General features: G+C 46.8%; 1 protein-coding gene across 2 annotated transcripts; it reads right to left on the bottom strand.

The window, feature by feature from the left end:
- Window positions 1-1,564: 1,564 nt before the first annotated feature.
- On the bottom strand, window positions 1,565-23,855 carry timm50 (translocase of inner mitochondrial membrane 50 homolog (S. cerevisiae)). Of its 2 annotated transcripts, none has more exons than XM_068716583.1 (11): window positions 23,643-23,855; window positions 22,340-22,496; window positions 20,455-20,486; window positions 15,310-15,331; window positions 8,084-8,142; window positions 7,366-7,485; window positions 6,197-6,301; window positions 5,890-5,988; window positions 3,286-3,442; window positions 3,006-3,112; window positions 1,565-2,921 (listed from the first exon to the last, which is right to left on the bottom strand). In XM_068716583.1, exons 1-11 carry the CDS (start codon window positions 23,853-23,855, stop codon window positions 2,823-2,825), a joined length of 1,170 nt encoding a protein of 389 aa, XP_068572684.1. In that variant the 3' UTR covers window positions 1,565-2,822. The 2 variants fall into 2 exon arrangements, with proteins under 2 accessions (XP_068572684.1, XP_068572691.1); XM_068716590.1 differs by having other exon boundaries at window positions 22,340-22,490.
- Window positions 23,856-24,932: the final 1,077 nt, after the last annotated feature.

Genomic DNA, 24,932 nt, shown 5'->3' with positions numbered 1-24,932 from the left:
GAACACAGCTGGAAACCGGCCTGAGCCGCTTCTCTTCCGTCCCCGCATGGCTCTCAAGACACCTTGGATAAACAAGAGCAGCGGAGAAGATTCACGGAGTGAGAATCCTTTAAGCCTGATCCTCCATCAGTCCACAGAGAGAAACCACAACGCTGCTGGTTCAGCTCATTCACTTCCATAATACTGGAAGGCTTTTTTTTATCATCTAATTACATTTTCAATAAAGAGCTTGACCTGTGTTTGTACTTCATGCAGTTAGAGGTGGTGACATTCATGTATTCATGTATTGAGGATGTCCTCATGGGCCTCTTTCTCCTGAGTTAAACACCAGAGGAGCCAAACTGATCTTCATGTGCGCTGACAGTGGATGTCACTGATGACTGCTCTGTTTGCTTTAAAGCATCCAATCAGGACCCTCAAAGTCCTGAATCCAGCTCAATCAGGACCCTCAAAGTCCTGAATCCAGCTCAATCAGGACCCTCAAAGTCCTGAATCCAGCTCCCCAAAGTCAGAACTACAACGACACAAAGCAGAAAATTAAAGACCTTGTAAACAATAAATCAATCATACAAAGGTAGCAACTTAGAAAAAGTTTAAAGTCAAAATGTTGACTTTCTTAGTGTGTGATCATTTAGATGTTGTATCATATACAATGTGTGATACTTTACTACTTAAGTGACATTTTAAAATCATTTTAACCTTGATCATTTTGACGTTATTTGGACTGGTTTGCAGACTGACCTCATGTTTGGTTCACAACCAGAACCTCCAGAACGGAGGTCAGGAAACTGGACACGGACTCCTGTCGCTGCCTCTGGAGTCAGGCTGCTCTCCATGCAGGCGGAGGAGGCTTTCACTGCAGAGAGGTGCAAACTGAGCCGACACCTTCACAGATGGATGCTGGTGAAGCAGGAGTCCAGCAGAGGAAACAGATGGAGAGGTTTGGAGGCACCGCGGGGTTTCTGCTTTAAATCCAAGAATGTGAGCGACTCCTGAGGTTTGCCTGGAGCTCAACTTCTGTTCTCCTTCAGAAGTAAACGACGACACGAGGTCCCTTCACACCTCATCACCAGCGCTTTCTGATACATCTGAGGTTCGGAGAAGTAACGACTTTAAACCCTCTTTACTTTCGTCTTCCTGTGCGCTCCGTACACAATAAATAATACATAACCCATTACAAAGCATGCAGTTAAAATGTAACCGGTAAAAGAAGTGCAGGTGTTCACTTCCTCAGAGAAAGAAGGTGAAGTGTGTATTTATTGAGCGTTATTTGGCATTAGTACGTCCGATACGGAACAGGATGGCTTGAAACAAGATCTTAAATAAATCCTAAATGAGGGGAAATTCCGTTTTATGGGTCGTAAATAGTGAAGGAAAATAACTTCACTTCAAGCTAAACAAATAAAACGGTTTATATAGATGTTGGAAGACTGTCAATCAATCCTGTTTCACACTCCGATAGAAGGAAGGAACAATCACAAAGAGGTGAACGTAGGAGAACGATCGAGGAAAAACTGTGTGCAAAGACACGGAATGAGCATGAGGCCGTTTCCTTTATAGGCCGTTTCCTTTATTGAGGACGTCAATGGTGAGTTCACATCAACACACAATCATTCAGCAAGCACTTCCTCTCTGTGGACGGGTGTTCTCTCCTGAAGGAGGCGAGGAGAGGATTCACCTGAAGAGCTGCTCCATGATACAACGAGCATGTATGAAGAATAAATATTGAACTTTAAAGAGGGCTTCTAGTTTAGCTGACACGGTCCTTGTGACATGAACACACACACACTGCAGTTTAACCCCATACCACACACACACACACCGTCCTGCTGCCACACACACACTCAGTAGGCCACCAAAATGTGGATTGATCCGCCGCTGAAAGTAGTCCCAGACAGATTCCCGTCAGCAGTGGGGAACCAATGGGCTCGGAGGTGAGGTGAGCGCCACAGGCAGGAAGTGGGACGGCATTGAGCGACGGACTGACCTTAGGTTCTGTCTTTTTTTTGTTATAGAATTTGTTGACGATAAGGAGAAATACAGAACTGTCGCCTCACAGCAAGACGGGCCGGGTTCTCCTCCTGTGTTGAGTTAGCATGTTCTCCCTCATGTTCTCCCTCATGTTCTCCACCTCGAGCTCAGCTGCTGCTTCAGTCTTCATTGCGGTCACAAGCAGAGATGACTTCCCGTCCATGTCCACCACCAGTCCTACATACTGAATTATTGAATAAACTCTAAAGAACACTATTTACTGTTTATCTTTATTTCTTATAAACAATATTCATTATTTTATCTTTGTCTCCAGCAGCCCGTCAGCACAATCTGACACACACACACAGACACACACACACACATAGAGGAATAGAAAATAAAATTAAATACACATTCTGAAGGTGTGGTACGGGTCTCAGGTCAGATCCTGTGAGCGGCGGGGCTAACCAGAGCTGGAGTGGTGATAGCAGCGCTGATCTCAGATCAACCACCAAACCGCCAACAACAAGAGTTTATCCTGACCCGGATCCTTTTTTAACCAATCAGCAGCTTGATATGCATCACATCAAGACGACCAAAGGGAGGGGGCCGCCGACGCCCCGCCTCCAGAAGAACAGGAAGTGCCTCTGTCATTGGTGCAGAGGCCGGCCAATGTTCCAGCAACGCAGACCCGCCCACTGAGACGCGATTGGTTGTAGGTGTCCGCTCAGCTGCAGCGCGCAGGTCTCCCCTCTTCCCTCTCCCCTCCCCCTTTCATCCTCTGGCCGTCCCCCTCGACGCAGATGGCGAGCCGGGCTGCGATTGGTGGAAGTGCGAGAGGGGGGCGGGGCTCACTGCTGTTTGGAGCGCCAGAACCGCGAGGCGATGGAGCCGAGAGAGAGTCCCTGTTTCTTCTGCTGGGAGAGCTCGGCCAGACGCTGCTCCTCCTCCTGACGGACAGACAGACGATGGAATCAAACATCAAACAACATCCAGACGAGTGGACCCGGGCGGCACTCGGTTCTCCCTCCTACCTGAGCCAGCTGAGCCTGTCTGCGTTTGAAGGCCTCGATGGGGTCTTCCTCCAAAGCGTAGTTCTCCAGAACCGATCGCACGTCGTCCACTCCGCTCAGAGCGATAGCTGCCATGAAGGAGGAGGAGGAGGAGGAGGAGGAGGAGGTCAAACAGCAGAACACTCTTTTTCCTATAGTCATCAATCAAAACTCACAAACATTTCCTTCACTCGTGTGCAGAACTGATTGAGCAAAGGAAGCCGGGAGGAGACGGCTGAAGCCTGAACACTTGGGGTCTTACTCTTGAGGAAGTTGGCGAGGTCGTAGAGCGTCCGGTCCTCGGAGTTTCCGTCCCACTTCTTCAGAGCCATGCCGTTGAAGGGCTGCAGGCTGAACGCCTCCCTCTTACAGTCCACCACGATCACCTTACTGGTGTCCCGGTTCAGGCAGGACACGTCCTAGACAGACAAGAGACGCAGAGGGTCGGGTCCAGATGTTCAGAGAAACACCTTCATACAGTATGAGCCACAGCAACGCGAGCTGGTGGGACCGTGATCACCTTTTTAAGACCTCATCAAATACACAACTTTATTACCTCAATGATCCAAATGAAAACACACAAAACACACGCACACACACACACACACTTTCTCTGGTAGCTCCAGCTGGTGACTATTAGTGTGTGTGTGTGTGTGTATGTGAGACAGATGGAGAGGGACGTTGCTTGTTGTCTCCATCACCACACTCATCTGGTGCCCAGCCCCCCACAAAATACTGTGTGTGTGTGTGTGTGTGTGTGTGTATAAACCCCAGTGGACACATTCATCCATCCTCCTCACAACCAATGAATGAAAGACATCCTTCTTCCTTCAGTGTGTGTGTGTGTGTGTGTGTTGGTTAAAGCTTAACTCGTGTGTCTGCACATACACAAACATTGAAGTGTGTTCACCCCCCCCCCCACCAGTATTTATGATACATTAAATATTGTTTCAGTCCAGAGGTTGTGGGTCAAACACAAACACACAACACACTGTATTTGTGTGTTTAGTAAATCAGTGGAGGAGTTTTCATTGTTTCATTCATCTGCATGTCAATCTTAAAGGCATTACATAATTACATAATGTGAGGACACACTCACAAGGTGTCATTTCATAATCTTCATAATCTTTATTAGATCCAGAGGATCAATGTGACTGCTCGTCTTCAGACAGCGCTCTTCAATAAAAACGTCCCTTTAGTAGTGAGCACTTCAAACTTTATTGAAGCATGACGAAGGACCCAACAGTTAGATAGTGTGTGTGTGTGTGTGTGTGTGTGTGTGTGTGTGTGGGTATGTTGACTGTCAACGGTTACAACACTGTCATCACTTCCAGTAACGAGGAAGCTTCCAACTCTACCAGAAGAGCAGCTATTATGGGATGTGCTCTGAAGACTCCAGCTGAGACGTTATGTTCATTGTTCAAACTTTGTTTATGACAAAGGATTTAAAACACAACAGAAGTTTGGCTGCAGGATAGTGGCTGAGTCTCTCCTCCTCCTAACCATTTACACACACACACACACACACACCACACACACACACACACACACACACACACACACACACACACACACACACACACACACACACACACACACACACACACACACACACACACACGGTGTCATTTTTAGCTAAAAAGGCTGCATTTGCATGCGTTTTGAGCCTTTAATAAGTAATGACATGAATAAATGTAAAGCATGGGGATTAATGATGTCATTGTCAGGGTTAGCCTTATGAAGTAAACGTGAGGACGACACGTTAAACCTCCTGACAGCAGGCCGTAGTAAGATAAACAACCAAGTTTGAAGTAAGACGGTTAATCCAACTGTTGTGTTGCGTTTCCTGTCCCGCCCGGCAACAGCCGACAAAACAATAAGACGTCTGACGCTCAGATGCAGGGCAGCGAACAATGGCTGCATGATGGTCAGGAGGAAGGTCACCACTCTGAGGCTCAGGAGGAGTTATGGAGCTTATCGTTATTATTAGTATCATTATTTCTGAAACACTATCAGACAGCAGAGGTTAGCTCAGTTAGCTGCTGTAGGACAGACGCTCCAGGTTACATTAGCCGCTGCTAGCATAATGCTCTACAACCTCTGCACCACTAGAGTTGCATTGTGGGCGATGTAAAACACCAGGAAGAAGAACGTGTGGAGATTTGACAGAATCTGGATCATAATCGTAGATGGCAGAAAGTGCACATCCGTAAGCATTGACATATGTGGCATCTCTAACTCTCCCTCAGCGTATGGAGCGTCATTAACTCTCTCTTAGCATCTGTTGCACTCGGCCCGTCTTGGCGTTATGGAGATGAGACGATAAGTGTGTCCTCTTCCTGGGAAGTAGGTTAAGCAGCTTCTTGCAGCCTCCAGACTGCTCGTCAATAAAAAACCCAGAGATGACAGTTGGAGGAGGGGGGAGGGGGGGGGGGTGTGGGGGGGTGGGCATGAAGGAGGGAGTAAAAGAAATGGGAGCAAAGGAGATGAGGGAGGATGGAAGGAAAGGAAGGAGGGCAGGGGTGAAAGGGAGGTGAGATAAGAGGAAGAGGGGGAAGAAGGGAGGAGGCAGAAGGGTTAATGAGGCCTGAGAGGGAGACAAGGGAGGTCTATTGTGAGGAGGAGGAAGAGGAGGAGGAGGAGGAGGAGGATCAATGGTGGCAGCAGAAGGCAGCCATGGAGACAGACGGGGGTTAATGCAGCATGTTGGTGTTTACAGGTGTTCCATCACGTTTCATTACTACCAAATGGCTCAACACGCCGTTCACCGTTTTAAATGAGTCACAAACTTTGACCGATATAAATATGTATATATATATAGACGAATGCATACATATATATACACACACACACACATATAGATTACCTTCACATGATGTCCCTCCATGTAGTGTGTTGCATCTCTGAAGAGGCGATACATAACGAAACCCTGAGGATCAATGCTGTCGATCAGAGGGTACGCCGTCTGGAGACACACACACACACACACACACACACACACACACACACACACACACACACACACACACACACACACACACACACACACACACACACACACACCAGCATGAAAGTGAAACCTTTGATGGCTTATTTAATGATAAACAAGCAAACGTGTGTGTGTGTGTGTGTGTGTGTGTGTGTGTGTGTGTGTGTGTGTGCGCGCCCCCCACCATGCCAGTCTCTGCGGTGAAGATGACGATCTCGTAGAGCGGTGCGAGCTGCTGGAACAGGTAGTCGATGCCCGGACGTTTCTTAAACCGCCAGCCTGTCGACAACTGAAGCAAGGAAACAATCAGCGACTCAGAGGAAACAAGGAAACGCAGGAAGCAGCCATTCTTCCTTCTTCACCTCAGACCGCAGCTGTGGCCTCACACACACACAAACTAGACCACAATGTGATTATCATCATAACAGAATAAAACATGCACGTGTGTGTGTGTGTGTGTGTGTGTGTGTGTGTGTGTGTGTGTGTGTGTGTGTGTGTGTGTGAACAAACAATGTGAAGGGTTTACTTTCATTTCTGCTCTGAGAACTGGTTGATCACGTACGCCGTGATTAGAGCTATACAGTGTGTGTGTGTGTGTGTGTGTGTGTGTGTGTGTGTGTGTGTGTGTGTGTGTGTGTGTGGGTGGAGGGTGAAATGAGGCAACGTATTGTCACACAACGGCTCGTATGATATTTTCCTACCACAAGCCGGCAACGCGTGTCATTTAGTGCTCGTCACATGCGTACGTAAACAGGAAACTACCTCGTTAGGAGAAGTCAGCGTTGATTTATTTACTAAATAAATCAACACTGACTTCTCATTTCACATGGAGAACCAACGGCGGTCTCCCGGGCTGAAAGGTCGCCGGTCGTTGTAATAATAATAATAATAATAATAATAATAATAATAAAGAAATGTGTGTGTTTCTGCAACAGGAAGGAAAGTTCAAGAGGTGAGGCAGGTGAAGCTACTTGAGTGTTTGTCTGTTTTAACAGGCGGCAGGTGTCGAGTTACAGTTGCTGCACATCTGTCAGGTAGGTGTGTGTGTGTGTGTGTGTGTGTGTGTGTGTGTGTGTGTGTGTGTGTGTGCGCGTGTGTCTCGGCAGACAACAAGACAAGCCGACAGGTGGTGGGACACACCTCCGACATTCACTTCGTATCCTCCACCTGTCCCATAAAACCATTAACCTACAGCGGCAGAGCAAGGTAGGAGAGAGCACTCCGGCCTCAGCCTGCTTCAACCAAGAGGTGAGAAGCCTCCAGGTCACAAACACGTTTTTACGACATCTTGCGTTCCGACAGTTCAGCACCTCCGTGGAGTAAAGTGGAGTAAAGTGGAGTAAAAGGACGTACCGACCACTCCGGGTGCAGCAGGACGTCGGTGAGCTCCAGCACCAGCGTGTAGGGAGGCTGGTAGTACGGCTCCTTCAGGGGGTCGGGCAGCAGCTTCGGGCTCGTCGGCTCGATGATCATCTGACCGTGACATCATCATCAACACACACACACACACACACACACACACACACACACACACACACACACACACACACACACACACACACACACACACACACACACACACACACACACACACACACACACACAGAGACAGCGTGTCACACTTTGAGGCAGGGGGTTACCAACATTTCAACAATAGTAGAGTATTACGGGGGATCAGCATCTTGGCCAAGGACACTTTGTCATGTGGCCTGGAGGAACCGGGGATAGCCGTCGCTCAGCCTCTAGACCACAGTCCCCTTACTTCACCTCAACACTGGCTCTTAACGAGTTAGTTTGAATACTCCATTGTGTCTTACACTATGGTTATTGTTACGCACCAATCACCAAGCCAAACTCCTTGCATGTGCAAACGTACTTAAAACGGTGTTCACTGAGGGAATAAATCAAGAGAGAAGTAGAGTCATTTTAGACTAGACTTCTATACAACCAGAGGAGTCGCCCCCCCTGGTGGACACTAGAGAGAATGCCATGACATTGTCATTACAGTTCTAAAATGTCGTCATATTTTCACACATTTACAGTGAATTCACCGTCAGGATGTCTGACTCACCTGTCTGTAGTCCTGGAAGTACTTGAAGGTTCTTTTCAACTGTTGGACGACGGGAGGATCTGAGAGAAAGAACGAGAACGCTGGTCATCACGGGTCAGCTCTCCATACAGCGCATCATTCACTTTCATTCATTCATTCACGAGAGTGCAGGAAGTGGAAAGTCATCTACAAAATGTAGATACAATCTGCATGTTCAGCTTTGTATAAAGAAATATAAACGAAAACGAGCTCATCAACAACACTCAAGTTGTTTCCTACGAACGGAGGTAAATCAGAAAGAGCACAGCTGTAGTCTCAATGGGCCTTAAAAACTACAACTCCCTCAGGAGACAGCGCCACGAACAGCTGATAAGATCTGAGCAGCTCGATGAGTCTGTCTGGACCCGACCACTGAATAAAGTCCTGACTGTTGTTGCATTTTAACATTTACGTCACGCAGCACTGGTTCTCTCGTTTCAAAGGGATTAAAAAGTGTTACATTGAGGATATGTTACTTTATTTATGAATGTGTTAATCCACATGACTTATGCATGACAGTATAGATGCTGATTTGTTCGCAGAGGCTCAGCTGATCACACGCATTCATCGAGTGCGGCGAGCAGACCTGCGGCCTCCACGCCGATCAATGAGGCGGAGACCAGATGTGCCGATGAGGCCGAGATGAACCAGCTAGCCGAGTCCCGTTAATGACACCTCCGGGCGTCAACGCGCTAGCGGCTAATAATGATGAAGACGTGGCTTCCCAGGGGGCTCATTACTGCAAATAGGACTACAACAGCAAGACACACACACACACACACACACTCTCTTCACTCAACACACGCTGAAGCTAGCGCACTCTGGTCCCAGGAGACTCAATGCCCCAGAGTGCATAGCAGCGTACCGAAGCAGGAAGCAGAAGCCATCTGCCGCTGTGATGACGCGCTGACGCGTTCACACGTGTGGCTGTGTGTATGTATATATGTGTGTGTGTGTGTGTGTGTGTGTGTGTGTGTGTGTGTGTGTGTGTGTGTGTGTTAAATGGGGAAGGTAAATGGAGATGAGCAAAGGTCAGAGAAGACGGATGTAGAGAAACTCAAAGTTATAGTGGATTCATTTAGTAGAAAACGTAGAAGTGAAGATACGTTTAGAGTTACCGCACAGCTGTCTGAGGGAGATCCACTTCTACTACGGGGAAGTCTGAAGCAGCGCGACGGAGCCAAATGAAAAGGCAAAAACACGGCAACGCGTGAGAACGAAGAAGTCCATCTCATTCTGAAGCCGTACTGAAGCTCCCAGAGACGAGAGAAGACAGAGAGAAGAACGAGGGAAAACTTATAGACAATTTACAAAATCCATGGATCAAATTCCATCTAAAACTCAAGATGAGAGGAGAATATAAACTAGAATATAAACTACAAATACTGCAACGGTGCGCCTGTGATCCGGGGTTCAAACCAAACAAAATAGACCATAGATTTAAATCCTGGATCCCAAAAGGACTAAAGGACGTTGAACACCGGAGGAAAAAATACAAATAAGCAACCATTTTGAACACAACATTAGAAACAGGACAGACCTTGATGACCCGATACTGAGAATATTTCTCAGTTCCTACCAAAGTGATTCAGATAAAAGGGATTACCTCTAGATCCTACACAGGCCTTATGACTTAGACCCGTGTACGTTTCAATGGAAATGCTCCAACTCTCACGTGTGGGTTGAAGTGTGGGATCGGTTTCTTCAGGACACCGGAGCAGAAGGCCCGCTTCGCTGCAGGCGGTGCCGCGTCTTTCTTTGGGAGTGTCCGGTGATAAACCCTTTCTGGGCAGAGCTTCATGAAACACTAAAAAGCACACTTAACATACTTAACACTGACCTGGCGCCGCAATCTTCTACACCATTCTGAGGAAAACTTGATTTCCAAACAGGGCGTCCAGATGAATACATGTTCGGCATTTTAATAACCGCTTGTAAAAATTAAATAAAAGCTCTCCCGAGGCGCTGGCTGCTTAATGCATACTTTATAACCTGAGCTACTGTCCAAAAGTAAAACATCGCAAAGGCTTCGAGGTTCTATTATTTAAACGCTGCTCCCTGGAGATCCAGCGGCGTCGGCCTCGTCAGGATGCGTGGAGGCCTTCTGTGATGCGTGTCGGGGCGCAGGCTTTTATTATGGTAATGGAGGGGGGGGGGGGGGGGATGAACAGAAGAGGAATGTTTGTCATGCTGAGGGGAGGAAGTTGTGTATTTATCACTCGTGGTTCTTGTGGTCTCGTTAGGGTACGAGGACTTTAGATCTATATGAGGTCGTTGTTTAAAACACTGTCCAGGTTTATTACCTGTAAACAGTGGACCTTGTGTTAAAGCTGGCTTGTACATAGAACTATGAGGACTTTGTTCTTATTTCTGTTTGTTGGTTAGCTTGAGGGTCCTAGCGTTGCTCTTCATGTCTTTCATGGCTGAAATGTGAACGATTCGTTAACTTATTACATCACATCACTCCGTCATTGCTGTCTCGATGTCGTCTAAAGCATGAAAACATGTTTGATGTTTCAGTCCATTGTGTCAGAGAGTCACTTAGTGACCTGTGGACTCTCTCTCAGGACTAGATGCATTAAACCATCTCTATTATTAGCTTCAAACTTGAGATCTCTACTTCACAAACTGCAGTGTTTGGGTGTAAAATGAGTGATTGCTGAGTTTCATATTCTGGGAGATTTGAGGAGAGGCCACCGCCTCCTTTTTCTCCTCCTCTCTTGTTTCGCTCCTTTTATCTCCTCTCCCTCTCTAACGGCCTTCCTTTCATAGTCGACGTCGGCTCTTTGTGCGAGAGGCCTCGCTCCGTCGAGCTGTCAGATCAGCTGTTTGTGTTTCCCTCTTAAAGCCGGCCTGGGTGGGCCGATCTCGGGCAAAACAAGGTCCCTCCTGGCCTCCAGCTGATCTCTGCGGGCGACGCTCAGGCCGGCTGAAGGCGTATCGTGCAGGTTTAGCTACTATGGATGTAATACAGACGTGTTGTTCATCAGCAAGCCTCTTACCGGAGTCTGCTGCTGGAAACAGAGACCGAACCAGACAGAGACTGTGCCACGAAACCACAAACTACGACCCGAACGGAGCTAAGAAAGCTCTGACAGACGGACAACAACATCCAGAAGAACCATCAGACTAAACGGTGCTCGACTTATTTTGCTTTCTCCCGAGTTTGACAATTGTTTGGCGACGTTGTCGTCAGCTTACAGGTGGAGTTCGACAGAAGAAACGTATCCCTGTGATCTGAAACATCGCTGGTAAACAGTCAGAGAATCAAAGAGCGACGGCTTTCACACAGAGGGAGTTTGAATAAGCAACTTACAGTTTTCGGGGGAAACAAATAAAATTGCTTCGTGAAGTAGAAGCAGATGGTGAAGAAGTGTCTACACAAATTTAAAAGATTCCTAAAATATAATAAAACCTTCAAAGTTGTTGTTTGGAAGGAGTGCCACATATTTTGAAAGTGAAGAAATCTATGTGCATGTGTTGCAGGGTGGAAAAAAGAGAGAGAGAGAATACAAACAAGTTTAAGGAGGGAGGGAGAGAGGGAGAATGAAGGAGGGAGGAGTTGATCAGAATGAGAGAAGAGAAGAGAAGAGAAGAAAGAGTTGGAAGGATTAACAGAAAGAGGCCGTTATGAACGCAGCATAGAGGGGAGGAGGTGAAGGAAAGGAGACGAAAGAGGGAGAGGTGGTACAACAAAGTAGGAAACGAACAGAGAACGCAGGATGAAAGGAGAGATGAAAGAAGACAAGGAGAGGAAGGATACAGAGTAAGGAGGAGGCAAAAAGGAGAATAGGAAGAAAAGGGAGGAGAAAGAAAAGGAAGGATAGGAGGGACCAGCGGAGGAGGGAGGAAAGGAGGGAGATGAAAAGAAAATAGAAGATTGAAAAGAGAGGAACTATAACAGGAGTAAGTGCTAAAATGAAATATGCAAGGAGAGAAGGAGCAACAACAAGGACAGGAAGGAGAGAAGGAGGAATAACAAGGAGAGGAAGGAGAAAATGGAAGATTGACAGAAAGAGAGGGAATAAAAAGGACAGAAGGAAAGATGAAAAGGTATGAATGCAAACGAGGAAGAAAGGAGAGAAAAAGAGGGAAAACATGAGGAGAAAGAAAAGAGAAGAAGAGAGGGATGAAATGAAGAGGTGAAGATGGAGGTGTGGAGAGACGGATGGAGGGGCCTCCGTCCCAAACAAAAGCTGTGGTCAGGCTCAGCATCTGCTTCACAACCCCCCCCCCCCAATCGCCAATCGTTTGTTTTCTCTGCGGTGACAAGCGGCAGCGTGGCCTGGCCTCTTTAATGTATGCGTGTGTGTGTGTGTGTGTGTGTGTGTGTGTGTGTGCGTGTGTGTGTGAGAGAGGCCTCTAGGGAAGGAAAGAGTGTGTTCATGTTAGAGCAGCAGCAGCGAGCAGGTTTTAAGCTCCACATTTATGACATTATGATAAACACGAACACATGCAGAGACACTCTTTAACAGTTCAGGATCTCACACACACACACACACACACACACACACACACACACACACACACACACACACACACACACTTATCAGACGCCATCGCAAAGAACGCACACAGAGTAGATAATTGTTGGCCTGTGAGGATCAAGGGTCTGCATGCATGTCATGAAATCCAAGGGGAGTGCTGTGTGTGTGTGTGTGTGTGTGTGTGTGTGTGTGTGTTGTTATTATTATCTTTCCTGGTTGCTATGGTATCCGACGCTCCTTTGCACATGGAATGCCGCCACTTGGCACGCAAACAGAGTCTGTAGTCAAACATCTCCCACTAGACCCATCATTCATTCATCAATCCCTCCATCATCCATCCCTCTGCCCACCGTCTGCTGCTCCCAGAGGAGCTGAGGAGGAGGAGAGCAAGGGATAGCAGAGGGGGAGGACAGGATGGCGCAGAGGATTCTGGAGGTAGAGAAAGGGGGACGACCGGATAGAGGAGTAGAAAGTGAATAGGTGAAGATGAAAAGGAAGAGAGGACTGAGAGGGATGGAAGGAGCAGGGAGAGGAGGGGGAAGAAGAAAGCAAAGAATGGCAGAGGGAGAAGGAGGCCATGGAGGATGGGATGTTGGAGGAAGAATATGAGAGAGGAGGACCGGATGGAGGAGAAGAGAGACCACAGGTGAAGATGAAAAGAAGGAGAGGACTGAGAGGGATGGAGGAGGAGGAGGAGGAGAACATGAGGGAGATCCCTGAGGGAGCATGAACTTCTACCCTGGTCCCTAAGCTCATCAGGGAACATTTGGCCCTGGTCCCTGAGGGCCAAATGGACTAAGACACGCCCAGTCGCATCCATCGCCAGCGTAGCGTCATAATCACAGCACCGAGCGTTTCTCTAGCCGATGACTGATTATCAACAGCACTGATCTCATACGCCGTCACGAGAGCGTGATTGTGTGTCTACAAGCCTTTGTGTTGTAAAGCATGTTCTGACCCGATGGCTTCAGCTCTAGAAAAGACCAAAACCAACAACGCGTTAGTCCGTCTCTCAACACTAATGCAGAGTTTCATCAGTATGTTCCTGAACCAGCCGGTCACTGTAACAAACAGGAGGGACTAGTGCAGTTGTCTTCAGCGGGGGATTAATCCACATTTGGTGCTCCAGTGAGTATTTGGGGCAGCAGGGTAGGTCAGACCGGGTCAGAATACTACTGTGTGGGAGGAAACTTTAAATAAATACTGAGGATACCGCGGCCTTAAACCATCCACACTGTGTGTGTGTGTGTGTGTGTGTGTGTGTGTGTGTGTGTGTGTGTGTGTGTGCACAACAGCTGTGGAGTTTAAACGCGATCGATCCGCCGGGACAGAACTCTGCAGTCAAAGGAATTCTGATCGCCTGCTGATACAGATAATCCCTTCATCAATACCTCGGTGCTCCCGGAGGGCACATCCCTCCTTCTGTTCACAAAACCAATCCATCCATCCTCCTGTGCATCCATTTATCTACACATCATCCTGTCCTCCCCTGTCTGTCTGTCTGTCTGTCCGGACCTCATCCACTCCTCCTGCAGTGTTCCTTTGAGCCTCACTTAGCTTTACGAGGACCTGGAGGCAGCAGAAACACGGACAGAGATGGAAACAGATGGACGGATGCATAGAGACGGACTAATAAAGTTACAGACGCAGCGGGAGGTTCGTGTTCAGGAGGACAAAGTGGACCTCGGGGAGCGGTTCATGATGGATTCGGGGGGGGGGGGGGGGGGCAGGAGACGCAGGCTGGACCTCTGGGAGGGAGAGTTATTGATGAGGTGATGATTAGCAGCAGCGGGTCATCACAACCCGTTCAGACGGGCAGCGGATCGATCGGAAGCCTTTAGTTTAAGGTCATCAGAATTCATCGTCTCATGACGATCGCGCTCGTCATTCAGCGTCCATCTAAACATTGATTTGGTGCTGATGTTGTACGTCAAAAACATTTAAAAAGACTTCATGTTTTTCTGAGCCATGTCAAAGACTTCGTCCTGAGATCAAACGTCTATGGAGGTTTTACACATCTGTACAGACAGCAGGTATGTAGTGTGTTCAGCTGAGACGCTCCTCCTCACGTTACCTTCCTACTAGAAGATCTACAACGAGGTCGTCCTGTGCTGCACAGACTGTAAAGCCCCTTGAGGCAAACGTGTGGTTTGTGATGAATGGAAATGTACTCGACTTAAAGTCAGATGTAGTCATCTTCATCCTTCATCCTGCTTTATTTAATCTTTAATGGACATAAACTCTAAACACAATAGCCTCGTTTCAGTGCAGACTATTTTCTTGGGGGACATTACATCGACTTACATTCATCTCCAACCCAAAATGTATAGATTTATGTTGTAAGGAGGTGCATTTTCCCCCCATAAGTACGGTGAGTTCATCAGCATTCACAAGTCTCCGTTTAAAACAAAAACATCTCCGTCCAGACTAGCACGCCTGAAAACGAACATCACGTGAGACAGAAAAAACATTTTCCAAGATCTTCCCGTCCAACACGGGCAGAGAGCAAGTTACAGACTAAAAGCCTGACACAGAGCTCAGAAATGAAGTCAAATGAGACGATAAGGACCATGTGACCACAGAGGAAGCCTATAGTGGACCCTTAGAGACGACGTGAGACCTCAGACAGGAACACAGCCACACGATCAGACTCACTCAGTTGTTGTGAAGCGACGTTATGAATCAATAAATAAAGGTTCATGTCAAAGTGTTCACACTCACCTCTGTCAAACTCGTCTGGAATCTGTCAGGGAGGCACAAAAGGAGAGAGAAGTCAGTACAGCGGCAATCAGTCCGTAAACATGTTGGCGTCACATCGGATCATTCACACGTGTGATGTGACGACAAAACTACGAATCGGTCACACTGATGGGTAAACACACACAAAGTAGAAAACAACCAGAGGAAAAGAAGAAGAAGAAGAAACAGAAGGAGCAAGGTAGAGGAGGAGGAGGAGGAAGGGTCAGAGGAGCAGTTGATGTGGGAAGGTGAGAAGGAGGCAGCGCTCACAGCCAGGGTGAACGGCTCCACCTGGTGGCCGTGACACAGATGTGCATCTATATAGAACACAGACTGACCCACTCGATGTGACGGTCCATTATGTCTCTGGAGGCTAAGACCGGTCACAACCACACACTAGACGGTCACCATCACCCGCTTCAGAGAAAACACGATGGCCGAAGGAGAAGGAGCTTTCAGAAATGTTGACACCTTGGTAGCACATTGGCTCTCCATCATGTCAGCTGCTGGGCTCTCCTTTATAAAAGGAGGATGTGCTGAAAGGGCTTTCTTTGGTAACTATTTGTAATTTGTGCTCGGTGACTAAACTTCAATAAAAACACGAACACAATCACCCTCTGAGGTTCAAATGCTGACACAAGCAACGATCCAGTGAAACCTGTGCGCAGACGGCTCTTAAAGGGACAGGCTGCATGTTTAGAAGCGGGGTTGAATGAGGTACGTATGAGCTCAGTGTTCTGGGAGGTAAATAGACGTTTTGAGGCGTCCACAGCAGTGCATTGCTTTGTTCCTGTGCTGGTCTGATAACTGCCTCCTAGTGTAGGTATGGATAAGTAGCTCATAAAGAAAAACACTGTAAGAACACATGACACCGACTCATTTACTTTAAAAAGGTAAACGTATCAAAAAACGGAACAGGATGAGGCTGCGGGAGCACGGTTTGAACATCCTCTCGTGAACAGCAGTCGTTAGCAGAGAACCAGATGCTCACACTCGAGGGTGAAGTGGAGCTCGGCTGCCATGTGGACCGAGGTGAGAAGTACGCCGTTAAAGACCTCATCGACACCTCGGGACGACTGCAGAGGAGCAGGAGGGGAGCGGGACGAATAACACAAAACTACTGACAACAGCAAGCGTTGAATGAATGTGGAGATACATTAATCACCACCAGACAGTCTGTGAAATAAAATACCGCTCACTGAAAACTATATTAAAATAAGATATCTTTCACAACTGATCAAGTCCCTGCTCACACATTTCTCTCTTTAGAAGATGACGACAATATAATAATGGGGCTTTTTTGGTTGACATCCCTAAATACCACGAAATGAACTGAAAAAAATGTATTCAAAAGAGTTCCTTTATGTATTATCATTTTTAATCCAGCCCTTGAAAATGTATTCATTATTAGAGCATATATTTATAATTCATCCAGTTCAATTTAAAAACGGACAATAAATATTGTTGAGGTATTATTCAGCTGAACTTTCTGTGACGCTACAGTGACTGTGACGTTACAGTGACGTTACAGTGACGTTACAGTTACTGTGACTGTGACGTTAACGTCGTTACTGTGACGTCACAGTGACGTTCTGGACCTTTGCATGAGGAAGTTCTCTCTAGATGGACCTCGTTGAATCTTAACTGAATACCACTGGTCTACAGTCTAGCTGACAAAAGTTTGCACTCTGAAAGAGTTAAATAACACGACTAAACTAACGTAGTAGAAGAAGCTAAAAGAACCTACAATAAACTATCTATTATACAACCAACATGTCACAATATTATAAATATACATCCTGAAATGTATCACTATAGTAAGATCTTATTAAATCGTGCAGATCAATTTAATTATCTAGAGATGTTCCTATAGCATTTTGTCCTGATCGATACTAATTCTGATACCTGGACTTACCGGTATATGTTGCGTTAAAAACTGGTGGGATTTTCCAGCGTTAACTATTGTTGACATTGCGCACACACCACAGGCACAGCCTACAGGTGTAATGTTGTAGTGAAGTGTGTTGCCCAAGGACACAGACTAGTGGAGCCGGGGATCGAACCGCTGATCTGACTGAAGGACGACCTGCTTCACCACAAAGCCACGCTCGCTCCACAGCCACTAGCAGCGCCATCATTAAGAAGAGAAAAGGCTCACTGCATCTGCTGCTGATGAAAGTAGTTACCGAGTGACTCATTCTGTTGAGAGCTGCACATGTGCAGTAGCGATCGGGCAGGATGCAGTGATCGGGTAGCGAGTAGAAGAAGAAGAAGACAAAGTTTACTCTTGTGGATATTTGTAACCGTTTGTAACAACATATCAGTGCCTTTCATAAATCAGTAATCGCTCCAATTCCTATGAAAGAAGGAAGGCTTCTGGAAACAGAAGTGGTAGAGCGTCTGATGAAAGAGTGGATTAAATAGATGTAATGTGGTCTCATGATGGCGTCACGGCTGTACTGAGCCCGAGACGCTGCCTCAAGATGAAAGAAGTTTGTCCCACTTCCCTGTCCGAACACAACAAGATGTAAAGCTGATGAGAAGTGTGTGTCTTTTGAAGAACTTCCCATAGTGTCCCCTCTGACAGCTGGGACATGTGCACATTGTGGGGGGGGGGGGGGGGTTCCCTCCTTGGCTTTGAAGCGATCCAGTCTGCCTGTTGGTTAGACAGGATACAGCCAGAGGAGGTTTATAGTGTGTGAGGCGGGGAATTCAAGATCGTTACAATACAGCATGGACGAGAGACGGGTCCTGGTTCACACATCCTCCAGAATGGACTAACAGTTGTGCAGCTGACCGTGACCTCTGACCTCTAGGTAATAAAGGTTTGAGCGGGAAGACACTCTCCCTGTATATGAAGCTAAAACGTGAGGTTACTTTCAGGATTCATCTCTTGCTGATTTGTGTTTTTGATGAACTGATTTGTCTAAAGAAAACGTCTTGAAATGCCTCAATCTGTCTGTCCAGTGATGAGAAAGTGACAAAGTCCTCATGTGTAATACCCACTCAGTCAAAGTAACCACTCTGTGTGTAAAAACAGAACATATGGTTGGATTTTAAACTTTCCCACGGTCCCTGAAGGAATGTGTTCCGTCAGAATAAACGATCAAATCAAAGCTAAAAATAGCGATATTTTATCAAGATCCCTTCATGTCTGATTTAAAAATAAGCTGTTTTCATCCAGTACAAAACATTGAATTCTGCACTCAGCTCAACTGGGAAGCCATGACTGACTCGACTTAGACGGAGAGTCCCGTGACGACACGTTGACTGAAGTAGAGGCCGTTTGCACAGGGAGGACAGGACTTAAGCAGAGACTGTAAACATGTAATATGTTCAACACGTATAGAACGTAGAGCCTAAATCTGCTTGCGTTTCCTTTCATTCTGATTTATGGCATGATTATTTTTCAATTAGAGGCTCTCTGCATGACATTCAGAGCATTAGCATAGCATATTAGCGATCTAAAGGCGTAGTGCAGTAAGCTGAGAATGAAGTCACTGTCTCTCTGGACGTGTGGTAACCTACAAGGTCTTGTCCCCGTGAAAATAAACTTTATTACCAAAGCAGACGCTGAACAACGTTCAGACCCAGACCACCCACTCCCACGGCACTGACCCTGGCCTAGTGTCCCGTGGAGGGCTTTCTTTGAAGTAAACTCGGGTTCCCACACAGCACCGGCACACGCCGGCGACGCCACATGTCCCCCGTCCCATTTAGCCGAGACGAGACAGAGTCTCAGAGGAGGTGAGATAAGTGTGCACGGGACGGCCGGCACACAGAAGTGTGTCGTCTGAGCTGGACGCTGCTGCTGACAGGAAGTCCAGGTGAGATAAGTGTGCTCTTTGAAGAAGGCAGCCATCCTCCCCCGGCTGTAAGGAAGTGAACGGAGCGGAGACAAAAGGAGCGTCCATCTTTCCCACATCCACACCTCGTCACAGCCAGGGTCACAAAGAAGCGGACCAACACAGAATAAAAGTCAGGTCAGATTGCTTTGGTGACTCTTTGTTCTGCTTTTTAGAACAAAGAAAATTAACTTTTGTTAAAGGTAATACATTTGGACGTGTAAATATAATGACGGTTTGTCCAGCTGGCTATCAAATGTCAAAATCTGGTTCTTTGTGTTCAGGGTGGATTTCCCAGAGACATCTGGAGCCAACTAAAAGCACAGCACTCATCTCGGTGGAGTGTGTTATCTTCAGACTATTGAGCTGCAGGAGGTTCGAGTCAAGAAAATAAAATTCACTTCTTTCTGGCGACGGCTTCAAAGTCTCCGTGACAAAGAGCGCTCGGCGGGAAGCCTTCCTGCGCCGCCGAGGCTCCTCGGCACCAACAAAAGGACCCTAATGTGAGAGAAGTGTGCCCTTTGAAGTGGCCCGTCTTCCCAGGCCAACACCTCCAGCAGCAGATCTGAGAGCTGCTCAGAGAACACCTCCAGTCTGGCTTCATCAATACAGGAATCCTTCATACGTATTAAACTGGTGCATAATAAATGAACACATCTTACTGATATTTTCAACATAAAAGGTCCACCTTCTGAAGCAACTTTGTCCGTCAACAAGCACAAAGATGAAAGAATGTGTCAGCTCCCCGTCGAGTGTGAACCAACAGTGACCCTGTGGTGAGAGAAGTGTGCTCCTTGCTTTCCCACACTCCCAATCGTCCCGTCCACACGTCACGGCCGCCTGTGAAGTGTGTCCTTTACGGCGCCCTATACAACAGGAAGAGGATCTCCTACCTAAAGAGGTGCGCAAAACACCAGCGCACATCTAAAAAAAAAAAAAAAAAAAAAAAAAAAAAAAGGGGGGGGGGGGGGGCAACGGAGAGAAAGTCACAGCGGCGTGCCGAAAGCGTGCCGACATGAGCCGCCGCCGCATCAGCTCCGGCTCAACGCGGGACGCATGAGAAGGTCCCGTTTGAACCTGAACAGATGGGCGAGTGTGTGTTCACTGAATGGACACAAGCTTTGAAATCCCCATCACCTTAAAACACAGGCACTCACAGGCACTGTTGGCGATGTGTGCACAATCACACTCGGAGGAAATGTGTGTGTGTGTGTGTGTGTGTGTGTGTGTGTGTGTGTGTGTGTGTGTGTGTGTGTGTGTGTGTGTGACGGTAAAAACTCACCATGTTTCCTTGTTCATCCACTGAATTGGTGCCTAAGAAGAAAGAAACAACAGTTCATCATCAACAACACTGTGATCCTTTTTAAAGTGATCTTCAGGGTTTCTCACACAGGTTCAAAGGTCAACATGTGTCTGTAGAATGATCAGTCATGTGGCTCTATAGTCTTGTCACTGACTTTGTAGAGATCTCAGGGGTCTTGAAGGGTTATGATTTCATCTCATAGCTCCTGGTTAAATCAAGATTTTGCCAATTTCTGACGACAAACTTCTCGCAAAATAAGACACCCGAGCGTTCCCTTTATAGATGACAGCATCACGAGCACCACTGGATCTCTGGGTTTGTATCGGCACTAGTGCTGAAACGTGTCAAGCGATACCAGGCCTTGTGAAAGACGACGAGTCGATGAAGAGAAAACTGATCGATACAGACGTCACAGCAGTCGGTAATCTACTCATCATGATGTGAGGACGCGCTGCGTTTACACCACCGCCGTCTCGTCTTTGGACCGCTGTTCAGACAAAAACGTTACATCTGAACAATGTCCAGAACTTCCGTCGATCTGTTAACTGACAATGAATGAATCAAGTGGTTTGAAACGCCGTGAAGACAAGAGCAACACACAGTCACAAGAGAAGGACAGACACGCAAACACCCAAATACTTGAAGCATTTCATGAAAGAAGATCAGAGAGGAGAGATTCAATCCTTTAGCGACCATAACACCTGTAACTACTGTCTGCAGGTCAACAGTAAAACAAAGCATTAGTAGTATTTCACAAACCTATCGGCACGGAAACCACACAGAAAGACGCAGACGTTATATTCAGCGTATAATCCAGAGTCTGCAGAACATCTTAAAGGGCTAATCCATATCCATCCAAATCATAAAGAGAGCATATTCCAATCCAGTATTCCACTTGTGCAACAGAAATATTCCATACCGATGAGATGAGAAAGTAATAGTTTAAAAGAAGTAGTTTCTGAAAAGATCAAAACAAAGATGTAATTCCAGCTCCATCATTTCAGCACTGCTCTGCAGGTGGCCGTGAATCGTGACGGTGCAGAGGGCTTCATCATTTCAAACAACGCCTCGGTAAACTTCAGAGAAGCGGCAAAGAAGAGAGAATCCAAACGTGGCTTTGTGTCAGAATAAAAAAAGGAAACTTCAGGGTCACTGAAGAGCCGGAGGAGCAGGAGGAGCCCTGCAGGATAAACTGCTGGCCCACTCGAAAAAAGGAGCTGCTGCTGCTGCGCTGTCTCACAGGAAGATCCCGTCTAACCCTCGGTCACATCAGACACACTGACGAGTTAAACTTCACTTCTGTATTTCCTGCTCTTTATTGTTCTCCGGCTGACTCTTCTCTGAAGACAAGCCGCTCGCCTCTGACTGACAGCTGCTAGCTCCGCCCCTCTGTGGGCTGTCCCTCTAAACAGGAAGCGATAAACCAATCACAGCCATTGTTTACAACATCGTGGATCCCGTCACTGATGGGTGAGGTCTGATCGACTGAGCTCAGACAGAATACCATATCGCTTATTTTCTGGCAAGTACGGCTGCAAGATTTGATTTTCTCTCAATCATATAATCGATTGTTTGGCATTTAAAGTGTCAGAATGAGCAAAGACACTCATGACCGCTAGCGAGAGCCCAAGCTGACGTCTTTAGATGCCTAGAGTTTGGAAGAATTCACTCATCTATTGACAGAGAATGAATTGTTAACACCCAAACCATTGTGTGGTTATTGTGATATAAAACATCTGAAGGTGTCCCTCAGAGCTCTGAGGCTTTTATTCTCACGATTATTGCTCCACTAATTGAGGAAATCAACGGTATATTGCAAATATTTACATCAATAGATTATCTGGTAAACTTTCTGTCGACTCACCAAACAGGTAGACCATGCCGACCGCTCCGCCGACTCCCATGAGCCCGGCGAGCCGTAGCACCATCTTTTTAGCGTAGGCCGTGTTCTCCTTCTGCTTCTTGTCCTCCGTGTGTTCTCCCTCCCTCTCGCCCTCGCCCCCCTCAGGAGGAGGCTGCTCCTGGTCAAATAAAAGAGAGAGAGAGACTGATCATTAACCGACCTGGATGGTGGTGATACCTGGACCGTGGTGGTGATACCTGGACCGTGGTGGTGCCTACTGCTGCCCTGCCTGACACCCAGCACTATTATTATTACTAGCACATTCACATTCATACGTTTACCGCTTCTAATATCATCATTATACTATATTATCGACTGCTGCTGGTATTATTAGTAGTCATCATTATTCTGCTATTACTACTCTCATTATATTTGTATCATAGGCATTGTAACTGTGTCACGGGTCACCCGTGTTATCCCTGTTTTAGCAACACGTCAGTAACACGTGTGTGCGTGTGTGTGTGTGTGTGTGTGTGTGTGCGCGCGCGTGCTGCAGATCTGCGTTTCCGGTAAAGGTTTAACTGAACGAGAGTCTGTTCTGACCTTCAAACCACACATACCTTGACTTGTCGGCACACAGTGTAACTAACAGCTGCTACAGATAAAAACACGTCGCTTCGCTTCAGACGTTTGGTTCCGTGTCTGTGAGGAGCTGATAAAAGCAGCAGCACAAACGTTGCAATGAGCCAGAGAGATGAGGCACAGCTTTGACTGATGCTAACTACATGCTAACCGTCTTAGCTAACCAGAGCCAGAGAGCACACCTAATGCTACTGGTTATTTTGTTGGGAAATGTACCGACTGGGCTCCGGTGTAACGTTAAACGTGTTGACCCAATGTGTCCCTCCCAGGCGATACAAAAAAAAAAGTCAACCAACCCACCATTTACAGTAAAACGCATGCTAACATTAGCTAGCTACCTGTTAGCTTCCCTAATCTTAGGTTCATTCATTCAGCAAACACGCAGATGGAGCTGAAATGTAATATTTATGAAGTTGACATTCATCGTGACACATGACAGGCAATGTATAATCAACACGGTCTGCTACTCTCTGTTTGACAGCTTAACGTTTAGGTGTAAATCAGCTTTTAGCTTAAACCTGAGGCTGGAAATGTCAGAAAAGTGGCTCTGATTTGAGCTACATGGCCATCTTGTCTGGGCGGGGTTTTTACGTCCAAGAGTGGCAGTGCATCCGCTCTCCCCGCCAACATTGCTGACATGTTAAACAAATCGAGCGCACATGAAGCAGGCTAGCCGTCCCACCTGACTCTGCTGCTGCTGCTGGAGTCTCTGCTGGAGGATAGCCTGAGCCAGTCCGCCCGTCGCACTGCCCGTTCCCGTCGGCGGCTTGTCCGTGGAGAGAGTCCGAATTATGTCCACCACGGCCAGGGAAGAGGCACCCACCGCCCCGCTCCTGAGCCGCAGGAGGCCCCGGCTTGCTCGCACACACATGGGGAACACAGGCGCAGCCGACATGTTGGATTGTAGCACAGTATGCCCGGCGAATGTAACGTGAAAAGGACAAAAGCATTTGATTGGCTGGGGCTGGTTTGAGTGACGGGTAGGAGGAGCTCTCAGAGCAGCGAGAGGCCAGAGCCGCCCCTGTTAGAGGCCACTTGGAGAGGAGGAGGGCGGGTGGTACAGCGTCCGGACCAATCAGGAGCCAGAGTGAGTCTGACCTTCGGTTGCGACACAGAAGGTCCATGTTGGTCGATGGCAAAATGCCCAAACTGCTCACTTACATCACATGTATGACAAAACATGTCAAAACAAAAGCATTCTCAAACATTACAACTTTAAATTTAATACGGGAAATATGAATTATAAATTATATATTTTACTATATATATCTATATTATATTATTCTACACTTAACTACACTATTTCTACTTCATATTATATTATAAGATAGAGCTAATCATTGAATCATTGTACAGGTGAACAACGAGTGCTGGAATACATGGTATGGATAATGCATGGCTTGTGCACAGTTTAGCAACATTTTCCTGTGGGCCATTGCTACAGCCATCTTGTTCAAAGTGAGGTCTTCAAATGCCCCGTTTAGTCCAACCAACGATTTTCAATTCACAATGATATAAATTGCAAATCCAGCCTGCTTTGAAAGTGTTCACAGCAACTGTGAGTATGCAAAGTTCTCAAAAGTATTTTTAACATTTCAAAATAAAAGTTTCAAAATATACAGTATTGTTGTTTATACGCCGTAACCACCAGAGGGCAGTGTACACTCTAATCAATCATATCTGCTTGATTCTAAAGGCTCTTATGTCAATTATCTGGACATAAACACTCATCAGAGCAGACAGAGCAGCACGCTAACACTTTTAAAGTTGTATTAACTAATGCAACTAATTTGATGTATCGATTAAATAAAAGCAGGAAATATGACAACGAAGAGAATGACAGTCACCCGAACAATGGCTAGGTCACTGAGTGATTGTTTACTCAAGTGGCAGCCATGTTGGAAACGTTTTTATTTGAAAAATTCCACATCACAGAAATGTATGAAAATACCACAATTCTAAGGTTTTCTTT

Source organism: Cebidichthys violaceus, unplaced genomic scaffold (genome assembly GCF_023349555.1).
Source record: "Cebidichthys violaceus isolate CVI_PGR_0920_01 unplaced genomic scaffold, fCebVio1.0.p SCAF_1, whole genome shotgun sequence".
NCBI classification, from domain to species: Eukaryota; Metazoa; Chordata; class Actinopteri; order Perciformes; family Stichaeidae; genus Cebidichthys; species Cebidichthys violaceus.
This window is presented reverse-complemented; position numbering and strand designations above follow the sequence as displayed.

What these genes read in the sequence shown, in the direction of transcription:
- timm50 (XM_068716583.1), bottom strand. Translation starts at nt 23,855, where the DNA reads ATGTCGGCTGCGCCTGTGTTCCCCATGTGTGTGCGAGCAAGCCGGGGC. An exon ending in TGCTGCACCCGGAGTGGTCG is followed by an intron (nt 6,302 to 7,365) that starts GTACGTCCTTTT and finishes TCCTTGCTTCAG; the next exon opens with TTGTCGACAGGCTGGCGGTT. An exon ending in GACAGGCTCAGCTGGCTCAG is followed by an intron (nt 2,922 to 3,005) that starts GTAGGAGGGAGA and finishes TCTGTCCGTCAG; the next exon opens with GAGGAGGAGCAGCGTCTGGC.